Here is a 21,960-nt window from a genome sequence, read left to right on the forward strand (position 1 = left end):
AGAAACTACAACCAAGATTACTCTACAGAGCAAGGACCTCATCCAGATTCGAAGGAGAAATCAAAAGCTTTACAGACAAGCAAAAGCTAAGAGAATTCAGCACCACCAAACCAACTCTACAACAAATGCTAAAGGAACTTCTCTAAGTGGAAATACAAGAGAAGAAAAGGACCTACAAAAACAAACCGGAAACAATTAAGAAAATGGTCATAGGAACATACATATCGATAATTACCTTAAACCTGAACGGATTAAATGCTCCAACCAAAAGACACAGGCTTGCTGAATGGATAGAGAAACAAGACCCATATATATGCTGTCTACAAGAGACCCACTTCAGACCTAGGGACACATACAGACTGAAACTGAGGGGATGGAAAAAGATATTCCATGCAAATTGAAATCAAAAGAAAGCTGGAGTAACAATACTCATATCAGATAAGATAGACTTTAAAATAAAGAATGTTAAAAGAGACAAAGAAGGACACTACATAATGATCAAGGGATCAATCCAAGAAGAAGATATAACGATTATAAATATATATGCACCCGGGCTTCCCTGGTGGTGCAGTGGTTGAGAGTCTGCCTGCAGATGCAAGGGACACAGGTTCGTGCCCCGGTCCGGGAAGATCCCACATGCCACGGAGAGGCTGGGCCCATGAGCCATGGCCGCTGAGCCTGCGCGTCTGGAGCCTGTGCTCCACAATGGGAGAGGCCACAACAGTGAGAGGCCTGCGTACCACAGCAAAAAAAAAAAAAAAAAAAAAAAAAATATATATATATATATATATATATATATATATATATATACACACACACCCAACACAGGAGCACCTCAATACATAAGGCAATGGCTAACAGCTCTAAAAGAGGAAATCGACAGTAACACAATAATAGTGGGGGATTTTAACACCTCACTTACACCAATGGACAGATCATTCAAACAGAAAATTAATGAGGAAACACAAGCTTTAAATGACACAATAGACCAGATAGATTTAATTGATATTTCTAGGACATTCCATCCAAAAACAGCAGATTTCACTTTCTCTCAAGTGTGCACGGAACATTCTCCAGGATAGATCATATCTTGGGCCACAAATCAAGCCTCAATAAATTTAAGAAAATTGAAATCATATCAAGCATCTTTTCTGACCACAACGCTATCAGGTTAGAAATCAATTACAGGGAAGAAAACGTAAAAAAAAACACAAGGAGGCTAAACAATACGTTACTAACTAACCAAGAGATCTTTGAAGAAATCAAAGAGGAAATCAAAAAATACCTAGAGACAAATGACAGTGAAAACACGATGATCCAAAACCTATGGATGCAGCAAAAGCAGTTCTAAGGCGGAAGTTTATAGCTATACAAGCCTACCTCAAGAAACAAGAAAAATCTCAATTAAACAATCTAACATTACACCTAAAGGAACTAGAGAAAGAAGAAAAAACAAAACCCAAAGTTAGCAGAAGGAAAGAAATCATAAAGAACAGAGCAGAAATGAATGAAAAAGAAACAAAGAAAACAATAGCAAAGATCAATAAAACTAAAAGCTGGTTCTTTGAGAAAAAAATCTAAATTGATAAACCATTAGCCAGACTCATCAAGAAAAAGAGGAAGAGGACTTAAATCAATAAAATTAGAAATGAAAAAGGAGAAGTTACAACAGACACCACAGAAATACAAAGGATCCCAGGGGACTACTACAAGCAACTCTATGGCAATAAAATGGACAACCTGGAAGAAATGGACGAATTCTTAGAAAGGTATACCCTTCCAAGACTGAACCAGGAAGAAATAGAAAATATGAACAGACAAATCACAAGTAATGAAATTGAAACTGTGATTAAAAAATCTTCCCACACACAAAAGTCCGGGACCAGATGACTTCACAGTTGAATTCTATCAAACATTTAGAGAAGAGCTAACACCCACCCTTCTCAAACTTTTCCAAAAAATTGCAGAGGATGGAACACTCCCAATCTCATGGTGGGGCCACCATCACCCTGATACCAAAACCAGACAAAGATACTACAAAAAAAGAAAATTACAGACCAATATCACTGATGAATACAGATGCAAAAATCCTCAACAATATACTAGCAAACAGAATCCAACAACACATTAAAAGGATCATACACCATGTTCAAGTGGGATTTATCCAAGGGATGCAAGGATTCTTCAATATATGCAAATCAATCAGTGTGATACACCATATTAACAAATTGAAGAATAAAAACCATATGACCATCTCAATAGATGCAGAAAAGGCTTTTGACAAAATTCAACACCCATTTATGATAAAAACTCTCCAGAAAGTGGGCATAGAGGGAACTTACCTCAACATAATAAAGGCCATATATGACAAACCCACAGCAAACATCATTCTCAATGGTGAAAAACTGAAAACATTTCCTCTAAGATCAGGAACAAGACAAGGATGTCCAATCTCACCACCATTATTCAACATAGTTTTGGAAGTCCTACCCATGGCAGTCAGAGAAGAAAAAGAAATAAAAGGAATACAAACTGGAAAAGAAGCAGTAAAATTGTCAGTGTTTGCAGATGACATGATACTATACATGGAGAATCCTAAAGATGCCACCAGAAAACTGCTAGAGCTAATCAATGAATTTGGTAAAGTAGCAGGATACAAAATTAATGCACGGAAATCTATACACTAATGATGAAAAATCTGAAAGAGAAATTAAGGAAACACTCCCATTTACCATTGCAACAAAAAGAATAAAATACCTAGGAATAAACCTACCTAGGGAGACAAAAGACCTGTAATCAGAATACTAAGACACTGATGAAATAAATTAAAGGTGATACCAACAGATGGATAGATATACCATGTTCTTGGATTGGGAGAATCAATACTGTGGAAATGACTATACTACCTAAAGCAATCTACAGGTTCAATGCAATCCCTATCAAATTACCGATGGCATTTTTTACAGAACTAGAACAGAAAATCTTAAAATTTGTATGGAGACACAAAAGACCCCGAATAGCCAAAGCAGTCTTGAGGGAAAAAAACAGAGCTGTAGGAATCAGACTCCCTGACTTCAGACTGTACTACAAAGCTACAATAATCAAGACAATATGGTACTGGCACAAAAACAGAAATATAGATCAATGGAACAGGAAAGAAGGCCCAGAGATAAACCCACGCACCTATGGTCAACTAATCTATGACAAAGGAGGCAACGATATACAATGGAGAAGAGACAGTTTCTTCAACAAGTGGCACTGGGAAAACTGGACAGCTACATGTAAAAGAATAAAATAGAACACTCCCTAACACCATACACAAAAGTAAACTCATAATGTATTAGAGACCTAAATATAAGACCGGACACCGTAAAACTCTAAGAGGAAAACATAGGAAGAACACTCTGACATAAATCACAGCAAGATCTTTTTTGATCCATCTCCTAGAGTAATGGAAATAAAAACAAAAATAAATAAATGGGACCTAATGAAACTTAAAAGCTTTTGCATAGCAAAGGAAACCATAAACAAGATGAAAAGACAACCCTCAGTATGGGAAAAAACATTTGCAAATGAATCAATGAATAAAGGATTAATCTCCAAAATATATAAACAGCTCATGCAGCTCAGTATTAAAGAAACAGTCAACCCAACCCAAAAAGGGCAGAAGACCTAAATAGACATTTCTCCAAAGAAGACATACAGCTGGCCAACAGACACATGAAAAGCTGCTCAACATCATCATTGTTAGAGAAATGCAAATCAAAACTACAATGAGGTATCACCTCACACTGGTTAGAATGGGTATCATCAGAAAATCTACAAACAACAAATGCTGGAGAGGGTGTGGAGAAAAGGGAACCCTCTTGCAATCTTGGTGGGAATGTAAATTGATACAGCCACTATGGAGAACAGTATGGAGGTTCCTTAAAAAACTAAAAATAGAATTACCATATGACCCAGCAATCCCACTACTGGGCATATACCCAGAGGAAACCATAATTCAAAAAGACACATGCACCCCAATGTTCATTGCAGCCCTATTTACAATAGCCAGGTCATGGAAGCCACCTAAATGTACATCGACAGTTGAATGGATAAAGAAGATTTGGTACATATATACAATGGAATATTACTGAGCCATAAAAAGGAACAAAATTGGGTCATTTGTAGAGACGTGGATGCATCTAGAGACTTTCATACAGAGTGAAGTAAGTCAGAACGAGAAAAACAAATATCGTGTATTAACGCATATATGTGGAACCTAGGAATTTATACAGATGAACCGGTTTGCAGAGCAGAAATTGAGACACAGAAGTAGAAAAAAAACGTATGGACACCAAGCGGGGAAAGCAGCCGGAGTTCGGGGTGGTGGTGTGATGAATTGGGAAATTGGGACTGACATGTATATACTGATGTATATAAAATATATGACTAATAAGAACCTGCTGTATAAAAAAATAAATAAAATTAAATAAAAATAAATGTTCAGTGACTAGGAAATGATATATATATGTAAAATTTTGCTTAGTATTTCAAAGTTTTTTGTCTCATTGCTATCTTTCCTTTTCCTCTTTTTATATTTTCATTTTTTTCTTTTTCCTTATGTGTATATGATTTCTTTTGCTTTAATTCATTTTTTGTCTCTTCCCTTTCTTCCTTTCTCTCCATTGCATCTCCTTCTCATCTCTCCTTATGCTTCCTCTCTAATATTTTCTTCTCTCTCCCTTTCTTCCTTCTTCCTAATTTTCTGTTCTCATTTTAATCCTCTTTTCCTCCTCAATCGTACAATTAAAATCATGTCTTAATACTACCTTGTCTTCATAATGTTTCACAAAAAACTATGATTGAAACATATTTTCTGAATTTATCATGAAAAAAACTCTGTGTGCTTTTGAAAATGGTGTATTTTCTTCTGTATTTTTTTTTCCTTAAATATAATTTTATTTCTCTGTGACCATGGGTTGATTTTTTTTTTTACCATGAGCAAATGAATATCTTTGATTTAGAAGTAAAAAAATTTCAACTACCTCTTATCTCATGTAATTTATTTTTTCCCATTCATTTTTGATAATGAAGAGAAGCCATGAGAAATTATTAGTATATTACTCTCATATCGCTGCCTCTAGCTGTATTTATTCATTCATTTATTTAGTTAGCTAGTCACTGTAATACAATAAACTATTGTCCACTTATAAAAATATTTATCCAACAAGATGCTCTCTAGTAAGGTATAAAGGTAAAAGTTTAATGGGCTTTAGTCTCTAAAAATTGCTGCCTATGTCATTAACAAATATCAGGTGATATTGGTTTCTAAATACAAAAAGAATGCTTTTATCCACAATTAAGTTCATTAAGTGCATTTTTATGACAAGTCTTACATTATAAATGCTGAATCTTTAATGAAAGTGTATAAAGTTGAATTATTCACATTTTAAATTTTATAATTGAATATTTGCTATAGATTCTTTGAAAATATGCTATTATTTAAATAATCTGAAATTTCTTGTATCAGGGAGATAGAAGAAATCTGTGAGAACATCTAATTTCCCAAATTTGTATTATAGAGGACGACACTTATTTATAAGACAGGTGGTTTGGTGTGCCTGAAATCACACAGATTCACAGTCCAAAGCAAGAATCAGAAAATTTAATGGTTATAATAGAATACGATAATTTTTCTGGTAGAAGTGGACACAGTTCAAAAAAAGAGGAAGTCAGTGGAAAGCATTTCTGGAAGAAAGAATGTGAATACACAATCATGAGGAATGAAACTATTTACACTTGCAAGATAAAAGTTGTTCCATGTGGCTGGAACAAAACATTTAAGATAAATCAAAGGTATAGGCTATAGGGCAGGCTGAAGCCAGATCATAAAAGCCTTATATTTCATCCTAAGGAGTTTGTAATTAACAATAAAGTGTCAATGATAAACCATTGACAATTAAAATAATATTCTTATTCTGGCTATGGAGTACCTGAAAGTAGACATGGCCTCTTGGCAAAAAGAAAGAAAAGAAAAGTGAAACAGAAAATAAAAGAATTTTTTTTTCAAAAATAACTGGATAAAATACATGAAACAACACTTTTCAAGCATGGGGCAAGAGTCACGATAGGCCTCTGATCCCTGAAAGAAGGGAAAAAAGTCAGGTGAATGTTGTAATTGTCCTGGCTCTCTGGCTAGAATTATTTTTTGAATTCTAGGGTAAAGAGGAACAATTAAATAAGTGTATAAGGGTATCTCAGAGTCACAGTTGAGACAGAAATTGGTGTTCAGAAGGGTTGAAGATTCTGGAATGTTGGGAAGGTGGACAACACTGGAGCACAAGAAGAGACAGAGAAAGAGGACACCAGGAATCTGCATAGGGTTACAAGGGATCATCTTGCATCTGTTGCTGAAAATACCTAGCTGAACATACATAGGAAGATAGTCTGAGCCTGGGAAAAGCCAGAGCTCACACAGTGCTGGAATATATTAAAGTTCCAAACAGTCAGAACACTGGAATGTTTAGGAGAGATCCCAGAAGAGTCATGCCTTAGTATTAGAGCTTAACAAGTCATAGAGCAAAGGTCATTCAAACTCACACTAAATAAAATATTTTTTAAAGCTTTCAAATAATTAAGCTGGGGCTTCGCTGGTGGCGCAGTGGTTGAGAGTCCGCCTGCCGATGCAGGGGATGCGGGTTCGTGCCCCTGTTCGGGAATATCCCACATGCCGTGGAGCGGTTGGGCCCGTGAGCCATGGCCGCTGAGCCTGTGCGTCCGGAGCCTGTGCTCCGCAACGGGAGAGGCCACAACAGTGAGAGGCACGCGTACCGCAAAAAAAAAAAAAAAGCTGACCTGCAAATAGCTTAAACATCTGCTATAACACAGTCCAACAATTAATAAAAGGACAGAATGATGTCCAGAACTCAACAATGTAAACATCACAGTGATTAGAATCCAATAAAACATTACTGGCTACATATAGAAGCTAGAAAATATGACTCATAACTAGGAAAAGAAAGCCAGTGAATTGAGACAGATTCAGATATGATGGAAATTATGGAGTCCACTGACAAATACAATAAATTAGCTATTATAAATATGCTAAAATATATCAAGAAAAAATGAATGTAGTGATAAATAGAATATATTTTAAGAACTTAAAATATGTGAAATTAAAACTTCTCTGAAAAATACTAAAAGCAAATTAGACACTGCAGAAGAAATATTAGTGAACTTGAAACATTATCTATAGACACTTCCAGATGCAGAGAAAACTAATGAAAGAAATGAACAGAGCCTAAGATAGTTTAGGTCAATATCCATATCTATAATATTTTAAATTAAAGTTGAAATGGAAAAAATATTTGATGAAATAATGGCCAAATCCAAATCTGATGAAAAATATAAAGTTGCTCAACAACCCTCAAGCAGGATACAAAAATAAAAAGACATTTACTTCCACACATTACATACATAGTAAGAAAGCCAAGAGTGACTGCAGGCTTCTCATCAGAAAAAAGCAATGGAGAAAAATCTTTAGAATACTGATGGGAAGCAAAACAATACAAAACTATCAACATAGAATAACAAACTTAGAAAATATCCTTCAAAAGTAAATCCAAAATAAAGAATCGAGAAAAAAGAAACAAGAAGGTGTTGCCATCAGACATGCATCTTTAAATAACACAAAGATCAAAGAAGAATTTAGGAAAATAATTGGAAAATATTTTGAGCCAAGTGAAAACACAACTAATCTAAATTTAGGGATACCTAACATTGTGATTAGAAATACGTTTATGTCTCTAAATTCTTACTTTATAAAAAAGGAAATCTTTAAAATCAGTCATCTAAGATTCCACCTTAAGAAACTAGAAAAAAAGAGCAAATTAATCCAAAGTAAGTTGAAGGAAGGAAATTATAAAGATAAGAATAGAAATAAATGATATAGAAAATGGACTGGCAGTAGAGAAAAGCATATTAAAAACCAAAATTATTTTCTTAGAAAACATAAATAAAATTGATAAAGTTCTAGATAGAGCCTTAAAAGAAAAAGTACACTGTCATTTTCATTAATGAAATAGATGATGTTAATAACAGGTTCTACAAACATTGTAATGCCAGTAATGGAATATTATAAGTAATTTTAGGGCAGCAAATTTGACATCTTAGATAAAATGGGTAAATTTCTTAAAAGAAAAATTGCTAAACATTCAAACAGGAAGATATACAATATATAAATATCCCATTATCTACTAAAAGTTTTAATTCATAGTTAATACTCTTCCCACAAAGTAAATTCCAGTTCCAGTAGCTTCACTGGTGCGTTCTGTTCAACATTTAATATATTAATACCAAGTTCACATATGCTCTCAGAAAATATAAGGCCAGCATCAACCAGATTCCAAATTCAATATAGACAAAATAAGGACAAAAAAATCAATTTTTCACATGAATATTGATGCAAAATTCCTTAACTAAATAGTAGCAAGAAAAATCCAGCAATTTATAAAAGGGTAATATATTATGACTATGTGGGGTTTACCTGAGGAATCCATGATTGCTATGATATTCAATAATTAATCAATGCAACTTACTATGTTATACTGTCAACTTAACACCTCAAAGGATTTATAAAAAATATTTGATTAAAAATGAAAAACAACAATAATAATAAAGTAGTAATAATAACTGGGCCAGAAGAAAAAAAAAATGATTTAACTTGATGAATGGTATGTACAAAAATACTACAACTGACATCATACTTAATGTTGAAGACAATGCATTTCCCCCAAAACTGGGAAAAAGTAAAAATGTCTGCTCTCACCACCTCTTTGCAACATTGTATTAGAAGACTTAGTGAAATGAGGCAAGAAAAAGACATATAGGTAAAAAAAATTGCCTTTATTTGCAGAAGATATAAATAAAACAGAACCAAATAAACAAAAAAAATGGAATCCACACACACTCATAATACTATTAGAAATAATGAGTGAATTTATCAGGGTTATTACAATTATAGGTTAATATACAAAAATCAACTATTTTATATACTATAAGGCAAGGCAAAATTTAAAAATAGTTAAAAATAACTACTTAAAGTAACATCTGAAACTATGTACTATATACTGTAGTATACTATATACATCTAATAGAAATGTGTCAGTCTGCTAAAATGAAAGCAAACATTTCTGGAAGAAATTAAAGACTCAAATGGATATATACATGCATACATATTTATGGATTAGAAAGTTCACTATTTTTAGTATATAAAAATCGCCAATAAATCTATATTTTTAATATAGCAGTCAAAATTCCAGCAAGTTACTGATGTTTCTCTCCCTTCATGTTTTGCCAGTTTTCTCTCTCTCTTTTTTTTTTTTGGTTTTTATAAAAAAAACCATTTTAATATTTTCTATTGCTATATTGTTGAATTCATTAATCTTTTCTTCTGCAGTATCTAACATGTTGTTAATCCTATCCAGTATTTTTTCATCTTAGATTTTATAGCTTTCATGTATATCAAATTTTTCAGTTCTTATTTTTAGAATTTTAACTTGTTTGTTTTTAAAATGTCTTTCATCTTTCTCCTTAATATCCTCAGGCTTTTTTAAAACTTAACACATGGAATGTAATTATAATCTCTGTTTTAATGTCATTATCTATTATATGCATCTGTGTCATTTCTGGGTTCTTTCTATTGAATAAAATTTGTACTCATCATGGGTGATATTTTCCTGATTTTTTGCATGCTTGGTAACTTTGTATTAGAATTCAGGCATTGTGAATTTTAAATCATTGGGTGCTACATAATTTTGTATTATTTAAAATATATTCTTAAGCATAACATTAACATGATCAGATTTACATTTTGAAAACGTAAATGCTAATTCCAAGTATAAGGGGCAACTGGAGACAATTTCACTGGAATAAAGAAGCTTAGTTAGAAAACTTGTAATAATCCAGAAGAGAATTTATGAGAGAGTAATCGGTGACTAGCACAGTGCCTGTCAAATGGTAATGATGGATAATTATTTGTGTTACACTGTTTCTTAATCAACACATAGAGATTATTTACACTGTCCTTTTTGACTTACAGAATATTTTATATTGGAAAGCAATTCTATGCTGAAGGAAGCTATCCTGAAGAAGAAGAGAGTAAAGTCAGAAATTAAAACGCTTCATATTGATGACTATGGTAAAGTTTTGTGCATGCTATGTTATTAAAAAAAAAAACTTTCTCTGCACCTTATAGTTTTACATATAAATGACTCTCCATCTTTAATATTTTGCTCTTTCTTTAAAAGAACTTCCTTTACAGTTGTCCTTTCCCAAAGATTTTACGGACCGAAACCAGTATGCTCTTCTGTTAATAATGTAAGTATTTTATTTGTTTTTGAAATAAAGGAACCTAAAGAGTTTAGAATTTTTCTTATGTCTCACATGGCAGTATTCTGATTAAAAAACAACAGAAGAAGTCCTATATGTGTAGATAACTGGGACAGCTGTCAGTTGTATGAGTTCCTCAAGGACACCACCACTAAATAATACGGAAGGGTGTGTAATTGCTTGTGCTTCTTGCATCCCAATTTGCACTCAATGTTACTCCTGGGAATAATGACACATATAGTTTGGTTTATGGATGTCTGCTTAGCAATCACTCAAGCTCTATGCTCCCTTTGTTTTCTTTCTTTCTTTCTTTCTTCCTTTGTGATATATTTGTCATATCAAAATTATACTAGATTTGTAAAAGCCATTTTTTTTTAATTGTGGTGAGAGCACTTAACATGAGATCTACCCTCTGGACAAAATTTTAGGAATACAATACAGTGTTGTTAACTACACGCACAGTGCTGTCTAGCAGATCTCTAGAACTTATTCATCTTGCATGACTGAAACTTTATACCCATTGAAAAACAACTCCCCATCCCTCCTCCCTCCAGCCCCTGGCAACCACCATTCTACTCTCTGCTTCTATGAATCTGACTATTTTAGATGCCTCATGTAAGTGGAATCATGCAGTATTTGCCCTTCTGTGACTGGTTGTTTCACTTAGCATGATGTTTTTAAAGTACATCCATGTTTTCACAGGTAAGCCTTATGTTTTCTATTAGTCCTTGATGCAGCATTGAGGAAACATTTATTTCCATTGTTGAAAAAATTTGTTATATTTATATTACTCTTACCAGTTTTCCTTCCTGGATTTAAGGTCAGCAGGAGGCCACTCCTGCCCTCAGAAAAACCTGACTCTTAGGTTTTTCCAACTTGGAATTGAATTCATTCATACTTTCTATGAGATTATATTGTGACTATATACTACTGGGCACAGAGGCCTCTAACATCTATTGGTTAACTAACTTGATATTGATGTAGAATTGTATTCCTGAGAGTTATTAGTTATTTTCCTTATTAAGAACACAGCCAACATATTGCTATGACTGTGCTTAAAATTGTCTACAATTGTTCAGACCCTTTTTGGAAGAGTAGAATAGAAAATAACATTACTTGTTATGACTATTGAATGTGGACAGTAAGTATTCAGTCTGCGGAATCCAACTGCCTGGCTTCAAATTCCAGTTTTGTCATTTGCTAACAGTGTGTCCTTGAACAAGTTACATAACCTCTTGTGAGGTTCAGCTTTTCCAAATATAAAATGAGCATTATAATCCAGCCTATGTTTTAAGGCTGCTTTTTAGATTAAATGAAATAACATATAAAATGCCTAGCACATGTGAGTCTTATAATTATTGTGATTATAATTCATTCTTTTTTATATAGATTGCATTGATTTAGATCTTTTGATAAATAGAAGCAATTTGTCATTTCATTTTAATAAGCCAAATAATACAGAAAATACAATACTTAATATTTTCACTCACTCCAGTGTTTATTCCTAACTCTAATACCTTGAGCTATCTTGGTTTCTTATGCCAGGACCTTTCTCCTTTGTCCCTAATAGCCAGAGGCTCTGAAATTTCTTGGTATCTTCCTGAGGAAGTTCTTATTTGCTCTTTTCTTATCTTAACTCCTTCTCCTGTATCTTCTCTTTCACTTAGTTGTCTTTAGTGCTTTTTTTTTAATCGAAGTACAATAAATTTTAATTGATTTACAATGTTTCAGGTATACAGCAAAGTGATTCAGTTAATCTATTATAAATATACTTAATCTATTTTATATATTATATATATATTTTATACATAGTGTATATATGTTTATCCCAAACTCCTAATTTATCCGTCCTCCCCCATTTCCCCTTTGGTAACCATAAGTTTGTTTTCTATGTCTGTGAGTCTATTTCTGTTTTGTAAATAAGTTCATTTTTATCATTTTTTAAGATTCCATGTATAAGTGATAGGGTATGATATTTGTCTTTCTCTGTCTGACTTCATTTAGTATGATAATCTTTAGGTCCATCCATGTTGTTGCACACGGCATTATTTCATTCATTTTTGTGACTGAGTATTCAATTCCTATTTGAACTGTATGTGTGATTTATTGGGGAAATATCTCAGGCACTAAAATGAGAAAAAACTGAAAATAAAATTCTCAACCTCGTGTTCTCTCTCAGTCATATCTCCTTTTGGGAAAAGGGATTGTTCTTTTTATTCACTGAGAAATGAGGCTTCTCAGGGAAAGGAACTCTACAAGGCATCCTTCCTTGAAGCATGACTTACATATGCAGTTGGATGTGTAGACAGTTCTTCCCATTCACATATCCACTGGCTCCACAGTGCGTCAAACTTTGGGGGAAAAAGTAGACAAGAGTTCACATTTTCTCTCAGTAGCCTTGAGTCAGAGAAGCCAACTGGCTTGTCCTGCCATCAGATTTGTGCTTTGGTCTGGGTGATTTTTAGTTCATAAGAAGAATATAAGGAATTGCACAACACTCAACTCTCTTATTAGAAAGGAATAGTCAAGTGTTTTTTAGAGGCGGGAGAGGAGAGTAAAGGTACTGGCTTAGGAGTCAGGTAGGCCTGGGTTCAAATCTCAGCTCAAAGATTTACCAGTACATTGCTTAATTTTCCTAAGCTTCAGTTTCCTTATAAATAAATTGAAGACAAAAACATGGACTAATATATATAAACATGTCACCATAGTGTCTAGAAGAGCATAAACATTTGCAGTTGGTGTTTAATAAATTGTAACCATAAACAGTTATTATTAGAAGTAGTAGTCATTTTAATATTTAAAAGTATCAATATAAACATTTAATAATATATTTTAGCATCCATAAAATTATTTAATAGACATTACTAAAGCAGATAAAATAATATAGTTAGGCCTATGGAGTTTAATTTGCCACTTTTTTGTTGAAAAGAAGAATAAAAGTATTAATTCATTAGTTTTCATTTGTTTTTATATGCTGATTATACTAAATATTAATTTAATTTATCCAAATTCCTTGATTTTTAGAGGTAAATTCTCAGAAGTTTCACAGAATATGACTTACAAAGCCAAACAGGATTTTTTTCTTTTTTGATTCTATATTTATAAAATGATTGATTGCTTTAAGCTACATGATCATTCCTAAAATATTTATGCTTGGAAACCCATATAGGTCAGAATGGCTTAAGTGTAAAGTGTCTTTTACCTGTTTTTTAGAAGGTTTATAATTTAAGGGTATTTTTTTTCTTAAGTACTGTGTTCAGTTATAAGTGGACTCCACACTCAAAAAAAGAAAATAATTGTCTTTTTTTCCCTAAATGGACAATTTGACAGTGAAGAATAGTAAATAAACTAATATCTAAATGAGGCTAAGAGAGGATTTAGTGATTTTGTTGTCACTACTTTATTGCTATTCTGTGCAGTGCACCTAGTACCTGACAGGCTGTGAGTCACTTCTTCATCTATAGAGATGGGTTCGCGTCCAGGAAATTCTATAGTGAATGCATGAGTTGGAGACTGGCTGCAGCAATCTGAGGAGGTGAAGGAAGATTGGCCTTGAAGAAAGTAGCCTCTGGCTATCAGGAATCATCTTTCTGCTAAATTTTCATTATGGAACCTCAGAAGAAATGGTCCTTTGAGGACCTCTCTGTGAGTTTTCTGAAACTCAAACCTAATTTCATGATATTGAAAGTACAAGTGAATCAATGGCAACCAAATATTTTACTGTAATAGAAAATCTAAGAAGCATTGTCACTACAACTGTTTCTCAGTGGCCTCAACTTACAGTAGCCTCTGTGGGGTCATGACCCCTTTTTCTTTTTTTACTCCTATTGTCCTTTCTCCGGTCTTTCTCCTTAACGTTATATTGAGTACTTAAGAACCCAGTAGTCTATATTCACGTTCATACCTATTCTATATGCATCTAGTCTATACTATATATACTATATCCATCTATATCCATTTCAGCATGTATCTCCTTGAATTATTGTTTCTTATGTTATTCTTATTTTCTACTCCTATATATGTAACTTAGTACAATACAAATTTACCGTGTTGCTTTTATGTGCAAGAAGCTGTGCTAATGGCTGAAATGGCATCTTGAAATCTGCAATCTTTTTTTAGATTTGTGTTATCTCCGCAATACCTAGCACACATGGTGGAACCTTATGAAAACTTACTAACTAATCTGTAATTCTTTTAATAGTGCAAGACTGAAGATTACTTGAGAGAGAGCCTACAGTTATAGATGTTTATTTGATAAATTAATATAAATCTAAAGGCCTAGAGCCTGATAGGAAACAATCTAAACAGATATACTGTTATTAGAGATGAAAGGTGTTTTCTCTGTTCACTGTGTTCCTGAAGACAAGCATATCAAGCTGAGTTTCATTCAGTACCAAGGAATCATCATGTCTTCCCATTTCATACCCTTTCATGTTCAACTTATCCACGCCACCCTTGGCACAGGTGTAACGCAGAGAGGCAGTGACTGTTCAACACATTACATTAGTTTCCAGAATGCAACATCCTTTATCATGCCCTTATGACTTAGTCTCATCTTGCTGAATTCATCTTCCTTGAAATCCTAATGAATTCTTTTTTTTTTTTTTTTTTGTAGTACGCGGGCCTCTCACTGCTGTGGCCTCTCCCGTTGCGGAGCACAGGCTCCGGACGCGCAGGCTCATTGGTCATGGCTCACGGGCCCAGCCACTCCACGGCATGTGGGATCTTCCCGGACCGGGGCACGAACCCGTGTCCCCTGCATCGGCAGGCGGACTCTCAACCACTGCGCCACCAGGGAAGCCCCCCTAATGAATTCTTGATCATCCATCAAGTCTTATCTTCCTGAAGCTTTCTTTCACCCTCTTCATCAGCCCATCTATATCCTATAACAATCTCCAATCTATGCCTCCTCCTACAGGGACAGCCTTCTGTTCAAAGTCTTTCCATATATCTCGAATCATATTGATCATATTGCTACTTTTCCCACTTTACTCCAATTTCGTAGGATGTTTTTATATACTATTTAGGGAATTTCTGACTCCCACTAGATTTTGCACCAATGTTTCTGAAGGAAAAATCCACGGTCTAGAAGTGAGTATTTAGAGAAACAATTTATAGAATGACTTATGAATATTTCAGCATCTTAAGAAAATAGAAATGTTAGAAATCTTTATTTTAACATAGTAATATATTCCATGTATTAAACAATGCCTTATTCATTTATGTCTTCCTCACAGCAACTAGTTTTTGCAGAGTTGCTCCACAAATTTGTGTTGAGTGAAGAGATTGACAATGGCCAGAAATCAGATGAATATGGTTATTACTACAGTTTACTACAGTTTCCCACTAAGCCATTTTAACTGGAGAGCATTATTCATTTTTATCTAGATATTTTCATCATTTAGTCAATGTTATTCATATCAGAGTCCTAGGACTTGGTCATCTTAATGGAAGTAAGCTGTTTGCCAGCTCTTTTTGTATAGTTATTCTGTTAAAAAGCAGGGTATAATTGGTACATTCATAGTGAGCGAAATTATCCAGCTACTCATCTCCAGCAGTCAAGTTAACATCACTACTTTTTTCATACACACATTTTCCTTTCAAAAAACAATATGGATATTATTTAAAATGTTGAATAACATTAGGTTCTTGGGACCATAGTGTCTTGTCTTGACCTTTGAACCAATGGAGTCCTCCAAGAGCCCACACTCTTCTTCAAGTCCCACACCAGGCATAGAGCATAACTGGACAAGTCAATTCTAATCTGTCACTCTGCTCTCTACCTACACTTCCTTTTCTGTAATGTATTGCTATATCCTCTCTCTTTCAGTTTCTTTTCCACTCTGCTGCTAGAGTGAACTTTGTGAGATCCATATCTGAAAATGTGGCTCTCCTGGGAAAAATTCTCTCATTATTGTTCTCCAATTGATTAAAAGTTCACATTTCCTAACACAGCATACAAAAGTCTTCATCTGTTTCCCACATATCTCTCCATCTTCATCTGGCTCCACCCACCCTCTAAAGAGACATTTAGTGCTCTAGATATTTTTAAAAACTGTTTTAAAAATGAAATACCAGGGGCTTCCCTGGTGGCGCAGTTGTTGAGAGTCTGCCTGCCGATGCAGGGGACACGGGTTCGTGCCCCGGTCTGGGAAGATCCCACGTGCCACAGAGCGGCTGGGCCCGTGAGCCATGGCAGCTGAGCCTGCGCATCCGGAGCCTGTGCTCCGCAATGGGAGAGGCCACAACAGTGAGAGGCCCGCGTACCGCAAAAAAAAAAAAAAAAGAAATACCAGCTTCTCAATTATTTCTCTGTGTCTTTTTCCACAGTCTCCCAGTAACTTTAGTTTCTATTAAGACTTCGAGATGTATTTTTACATAATTCTATACACACCTCTGTTATAACATGAAACCACACCAGATTACATATATTTACTTTGCTGTCTCTTCTTTTAAACTATAAACTCATTGCTGATAACAACCCTTTTTGTATTGTTTAACCTTAACACAGTGCTTAGAGCATTATTTATGTTCATAAAATATTCATAGAATGAATGAATAAATGAATGTATGAATGAGTGAATATATGAATGAAGGAATACATGAATGAATAAACAAAGAAATCAATCAACCCTGAGTTAGTCATCAGGAATGAGTTAAATCAAAGTAGAGAAAAAAGAGAAGTAAATTATGAGAGTTTATAATGTGTTAAATCAGCCTTTAGGATGAGTCAAGTTTTCTGCAGTTTAGTTTTTCTCAGAAAAACGAGGTATTTCTCATTTCTCTTAAAATCTTTCTGGATAAAGCTAAATAATGATTGGTTTTCATGCTATCTTTTTACTGTTTCTCTCTTACATTTGATTATTGAGATTATCTTCTTAAAATTATAGGATTTAATAATAGCTACCGTTTATTAAGTGTTTATTGTACAAGGGGCATCATGCTAAGGATATATAAATGCCATCTTTAATTCTTACAGAGACCAAGTGAGGTAAATATCACTTTCCTCAGTTTAACACAAGGAAGCTATGACTAAAATATGGCATGGATATTAACTCCAAGATCATGGGCAGGACAAAATTAGTGTTTGAACTCAAAGGTTTTTTCAATTTATTTTTCAGATCAAAAAGCTCTGCTGTTTCTATTACACAATACTCTACTTACATATCGCATTGCATGATAATTATTATTGGAAGATTATCAAAAATGCTGTCCAGAATCAATAGGGACTTCTCTAAAACCAAATTCATATAACCTTTCGTTCTTCCCACTTAACAGTTTGTGATAATCTCTAGAATGTAACATTTTCCACCTGTACCGTGTTAATGCTTTGGTGTAAAATAAAGATTATAAAGGACAAATTGTGGGATTGGGATTGAGATATATACACTACTATGTATAAAATAGGTAACTAATGAGAACCTACTGTATAGCACAGGGAATTCTACTCAATGCTCTGTGGTGACTTAAATGGGAAGGAAATCCAAAAAAGAGGGGATGTACGTATACGTATAGCTGATTCACTTTGCTGTACAGCAGAAACTAACACAACATTGTAAAGCAACTATACTCCAATAAAAAGTTAATTTAAAAAAACCATGAGTAAGTTCCTAGATAGTCCACGTGAAAGATCAAATTCTCAATCCACACTATTTCATAAAATTCCAAATTCTAATCAGAGGGTTCACTTTATGGGAAGTCTTTACTCTCTTCACTTACTATGTGGATTCATAGACTTTTGAGCAGATCAGATTGTTAGAAGTAAGTTTGTTTTGTTTCCCAAGAGTAAAGACACACATATTCCAAAATTTCTATAACATTATTTGATTATCCACTTGTCCATGCCAAATACATACGCATTTCACTCTCAGTTTCTTACAAAGATAACACATTTGCTAGATGTAAATGGACAAGAGAGATAGCTAGTACTTGTCTCAGTGAGTCATTACTGCTTTGCCATGTAAGGGGGGTCAAACTTTAAATTTTAAGTTTCTGACTTTTCTCATTCTTGTTCATGTTGCTCATTTAAGTGAATGTAAAATGTACTCACACTGTAATACCCAGGAAATGAAGAAGAGAAAAGACAGTGGCATTTAATCTTGGTAATGGAAGGAGGGAAGGTGATCATTACTTTTTATATTATTCTTTAACAGATTAGAGCTTGTTCTTTCACAGTTTATAGATAATGCCTCTTAATGTCAGTATTAATTTCTTAGTACTGTTTAAAACTGTACACACTCAAAGTTGATGTATTAAGAAAATGTCACAGGGAAAAAAATTCTAAATTTACAAAAATGTGTATGTAATATGTAAGACATAATATTCTCTTGACTATTCTTTTAAATTGATAGATTTATGTACATATACTAGTATAAAAATATATAGTCACTTCTATGACTTACATATTTATACCATTTTAGCTCTTTTCCTCTCTTAATACGGGTCTCAGATATTAATGGTTTCATATGAATGACATGAATGATGTGATATGGTTTCATATGAATAATGTCAATTGATTACCTTTTTGAAACATACAAGTATATTCTATATTTAAAGATATGCTTCTGAGTGCTTTTCATAAGAAATGTTTCCTAATTCTGTTTTTTTTTTTTTTTGGTTTGGATGGTCACATATTAAGTCATAAATGTAAGGGTATAACTATAGTAGATCATTCTTTTCTTCTGTTTTAATTATTTATTTTTTTCTGAAATCTATGATAGAAGAAAACATTAACTATGTTACTAATTTGGCATGTCTTTGAAAGGTTAAACTAAGGATACTAAACATGGTGTTTTTCTCCTTTGGTAATCCAACAAAGCCCCAAGCTGAAGGAGTGCATCAGTGACATTATGTTACTTATTCATAGTTAGCACTACAGTTATTATTATTTCTGTTTAACTAACACAATAATGTAAGCTAAGATTAAAGTTACCTGTGTTTATGTAGCCACATTTTTCAGTTGATAAATTGACATTTAGAATCCAGCTAAAGGATTATAGTTAGGGAAAATGTATTGTATAACCACCATGTATTATTGAAGGTGAATGATGCCCTGTCTATGATAAAATGAAGGTTCAAAGTTTGTATATAATTAGTATCCATCCCTATATTATAAATCCATTGCAATCCATGATATACATCCTATGTATTGTATGCCTCAATGTTACACTCAAAACATTCTCATGCTGAATTGTATTCTGCTTTAGAAAATGAAAGGAGTTCTCTGGGGCTCTAGTGGTTAGAACTTGGCACTTTCACTGCCTTGGCCCCAGGGTTCAACCCATGGTTGGGGCACTAAGATCCCACAAGCCGTGCAGCACACACACACACACACACACACAAAATGGAAAATGAAGAAATATGAGATTGTTGTGAAGATTGCCATCAGCTTCTTATTTTAATATACACATACTTCTATTTCTTTTGGAATATACCCATATTCCTTAAGCCAGCATGTAGAATATTTTCCATTATAATATCTAAAGCAGACCTTTTGCATAAAAGATTTACATAACAATTATATTCACATAAAGAATGAGGTAGAGTCTCCTGTCGATCTGTTTATACAATGTGCTAAACTGTCATTTGACTGTGAGTGATTTAGGTGTCAGTGTCTCAAAGGCCAGGGGGTGGATGAAGGGCTTTCTAGCTCAGTGATTACACAACCATCCCCAGCAACTGAAAATAAAGATCAACAAACCCCTTTCTCTTTCGACCTCCTCAACCACTCTGTTAGAAATTATCCCAAATGGAAATTGGCCAACAAATAAGAATTCATGTAGTAAGACTTCGACGGTAGGGATGATTAGGAGATTGGAACTTCCATTTTATTGCATAATTCACAATTTCTGTCTACAAGACATCCCTGAGGCCCTTTTCTGTTGGTTCTCTTCTGATAATTTTATGTGCTGTCTAAGATGTTTATCCCGAGGTTAATTTTGTGTGGATGATACTAACAGTCCATTTTGGGGTTTTGTAGTTGGCTCATTAATATCCGTGCTGTTTAACATTTCAGCCTGTGTTCCAATAAGCTCTTCATTCTTTGGCTTCCTATATCAATATAAATAACTTGATTTAAAGAACTGAATTCTGTTTTTTTCATTGCTCTAATGATAGTTTTATGCAGTTTTTATATCATGCTAAGGAGCAATCTCTAGCTTCTATTCAAGAGAAATCAAAGAGCAAAATAGAATTGAATTTCCTTCCAGACAAGGAAGAATGCCTTTAGCAGACAGAAATTGACCCTGATATGTGGAAGGCTATTCTACTAAAAATCGAAGGAGGAAAAGAAGAGAAGTGAGAAGAGCAGTAGGGTAAGGATGAAAAAAGATGCAGTTTTATTAACACAAAATACCCTCCCAAATTTGAGATCAAATTTTGATCAAGAAAAAATATTAAATTTATTGTCTGAGCAGCTTCTTGAATATAAAGAAAACTATTGGAAAAAAAATAATGCCTCAAAAAAATAAAAAGACCTAATATCTATGTCATAAGTTCTATAAATCAGAAAAGTATATGAGGGTAACATTCCTCTTGTTTTAGTGGTTCCAGAAGAAGTATATATCTGTGGAATCAAAAGAAAGAATTTACACATACAGAGACACACAAATTACACTCAGATGCATAATCACATGTGACTATGTGTAGAAAGAAATCAATTACACAGAAAAAACCAAATAGATACATATTCATTCATTCTAAGTTAACTGAAAGACCCACCCACTGTGAAAAGTAGAACACTTTTACTGCAACTGAATTTTTCGTCCTTTGGACTGAGCCAAATAAGAAAAACTTGATTTTTATAATATAAAAGCTCAGGACTTATCACTGCAGAGTTGCCTAGGGATGGCCAGGTTTGGGAGCTCAGCTTCCTTGAGAGGAATGGAAGATGAAACAGTCAAGTCCCATAGCATTGACCAGAACATTGGGTTAATAATATTTAACAAACTACAAACTGGACACTTTGCTAAGCAATTTATATATATATATATATATATATATAATTTTATTTAATATTTACCATAACTCTACTAGGTAGACACTATTATTATCATCTTCCACACCAAAGCAAACTTAGGCATAGGGAAGGGAAGGCACTTGTCAAAGCCACTGGGCCTGGGCTCAACTCATTTTGGTTTTACCAACGTATTCTGTACCCTTTTCATGATAACACTCTCACATCACTATAAGGTTCAGGTCATTAATATAGGCAATATTTTCTAAAAAGTTTAACATGGGAAAGATCTATGAATGCAAGTATATGAACACAAGTGATGGAGGATAACACAACTTGAGAATTTGTTTGATAAGCCTAACTTTCTATGTATTATCAGGTAGACCACGGGGTCTGGTTAGAGGCATAAATAAACTTGTCCATGTCAAACGCTTCCCTAGTTGTAACTCCATGGAAATTAATTCAGCCAAAAATTATATGTAAACAAACCAGGGATCAGAAACTTGCAGGTTGTATTATATTATAATATTCCTAATGGAAGAAGATGGGGATGTGAACAAGAAACTGTTCTCTGACAGAAAAAAAAGAATGTTATTTCTTATATGATGTAGTATATATATGAAAAAACTCAT

The 21,960-nt window shown here is 33.8% G+C and overlaps 1 protein-coding gene across 4 annotated transcripts in view; it reads left to right on the plus strand.

The window, feature by feature from the left end:
• The window catches only part of DPP10 (dipeptidyl peptidase like 10), a 1,288,081-nt gene that overhangs the window by 1,233,414 nt on the left and 32,707 nt on the right, over positions 1-21,960 (plus strand). For all 4 annotated transcript variants that reach the window (XM_067742149.1, XM_067742151.1, XM_067742148.1 and 1 more), the window contains 2 exons: positions 10,085-10,183; positions 10,293-10,362. In XM_067742149.1, coding sequence (XP_067598250.1) covers positions 10,085-10,183; positions 10,293-10,362 — 169 coding nt within the window. The remainder of the gene's footprint in view (positions 1-10,084; positions 10,184-10,292; positions 10,363-21,960) is intronic.

Source organism: Pseudorca crassidens, chromosome 6, assembly GCF_039906515.1.
Source record: "Pseudorca crassidens isolate mPseCra1 chromosome 6, mPseCra1.hap1, whole genome shotgun sequence".
Classification (NCBI taxonomy): Eukaryota; Metazoa; Chordata; class Mammalia; order Artiodactyla; family Delphinidae; genus Pseudorca; species Pseudorca crassidens.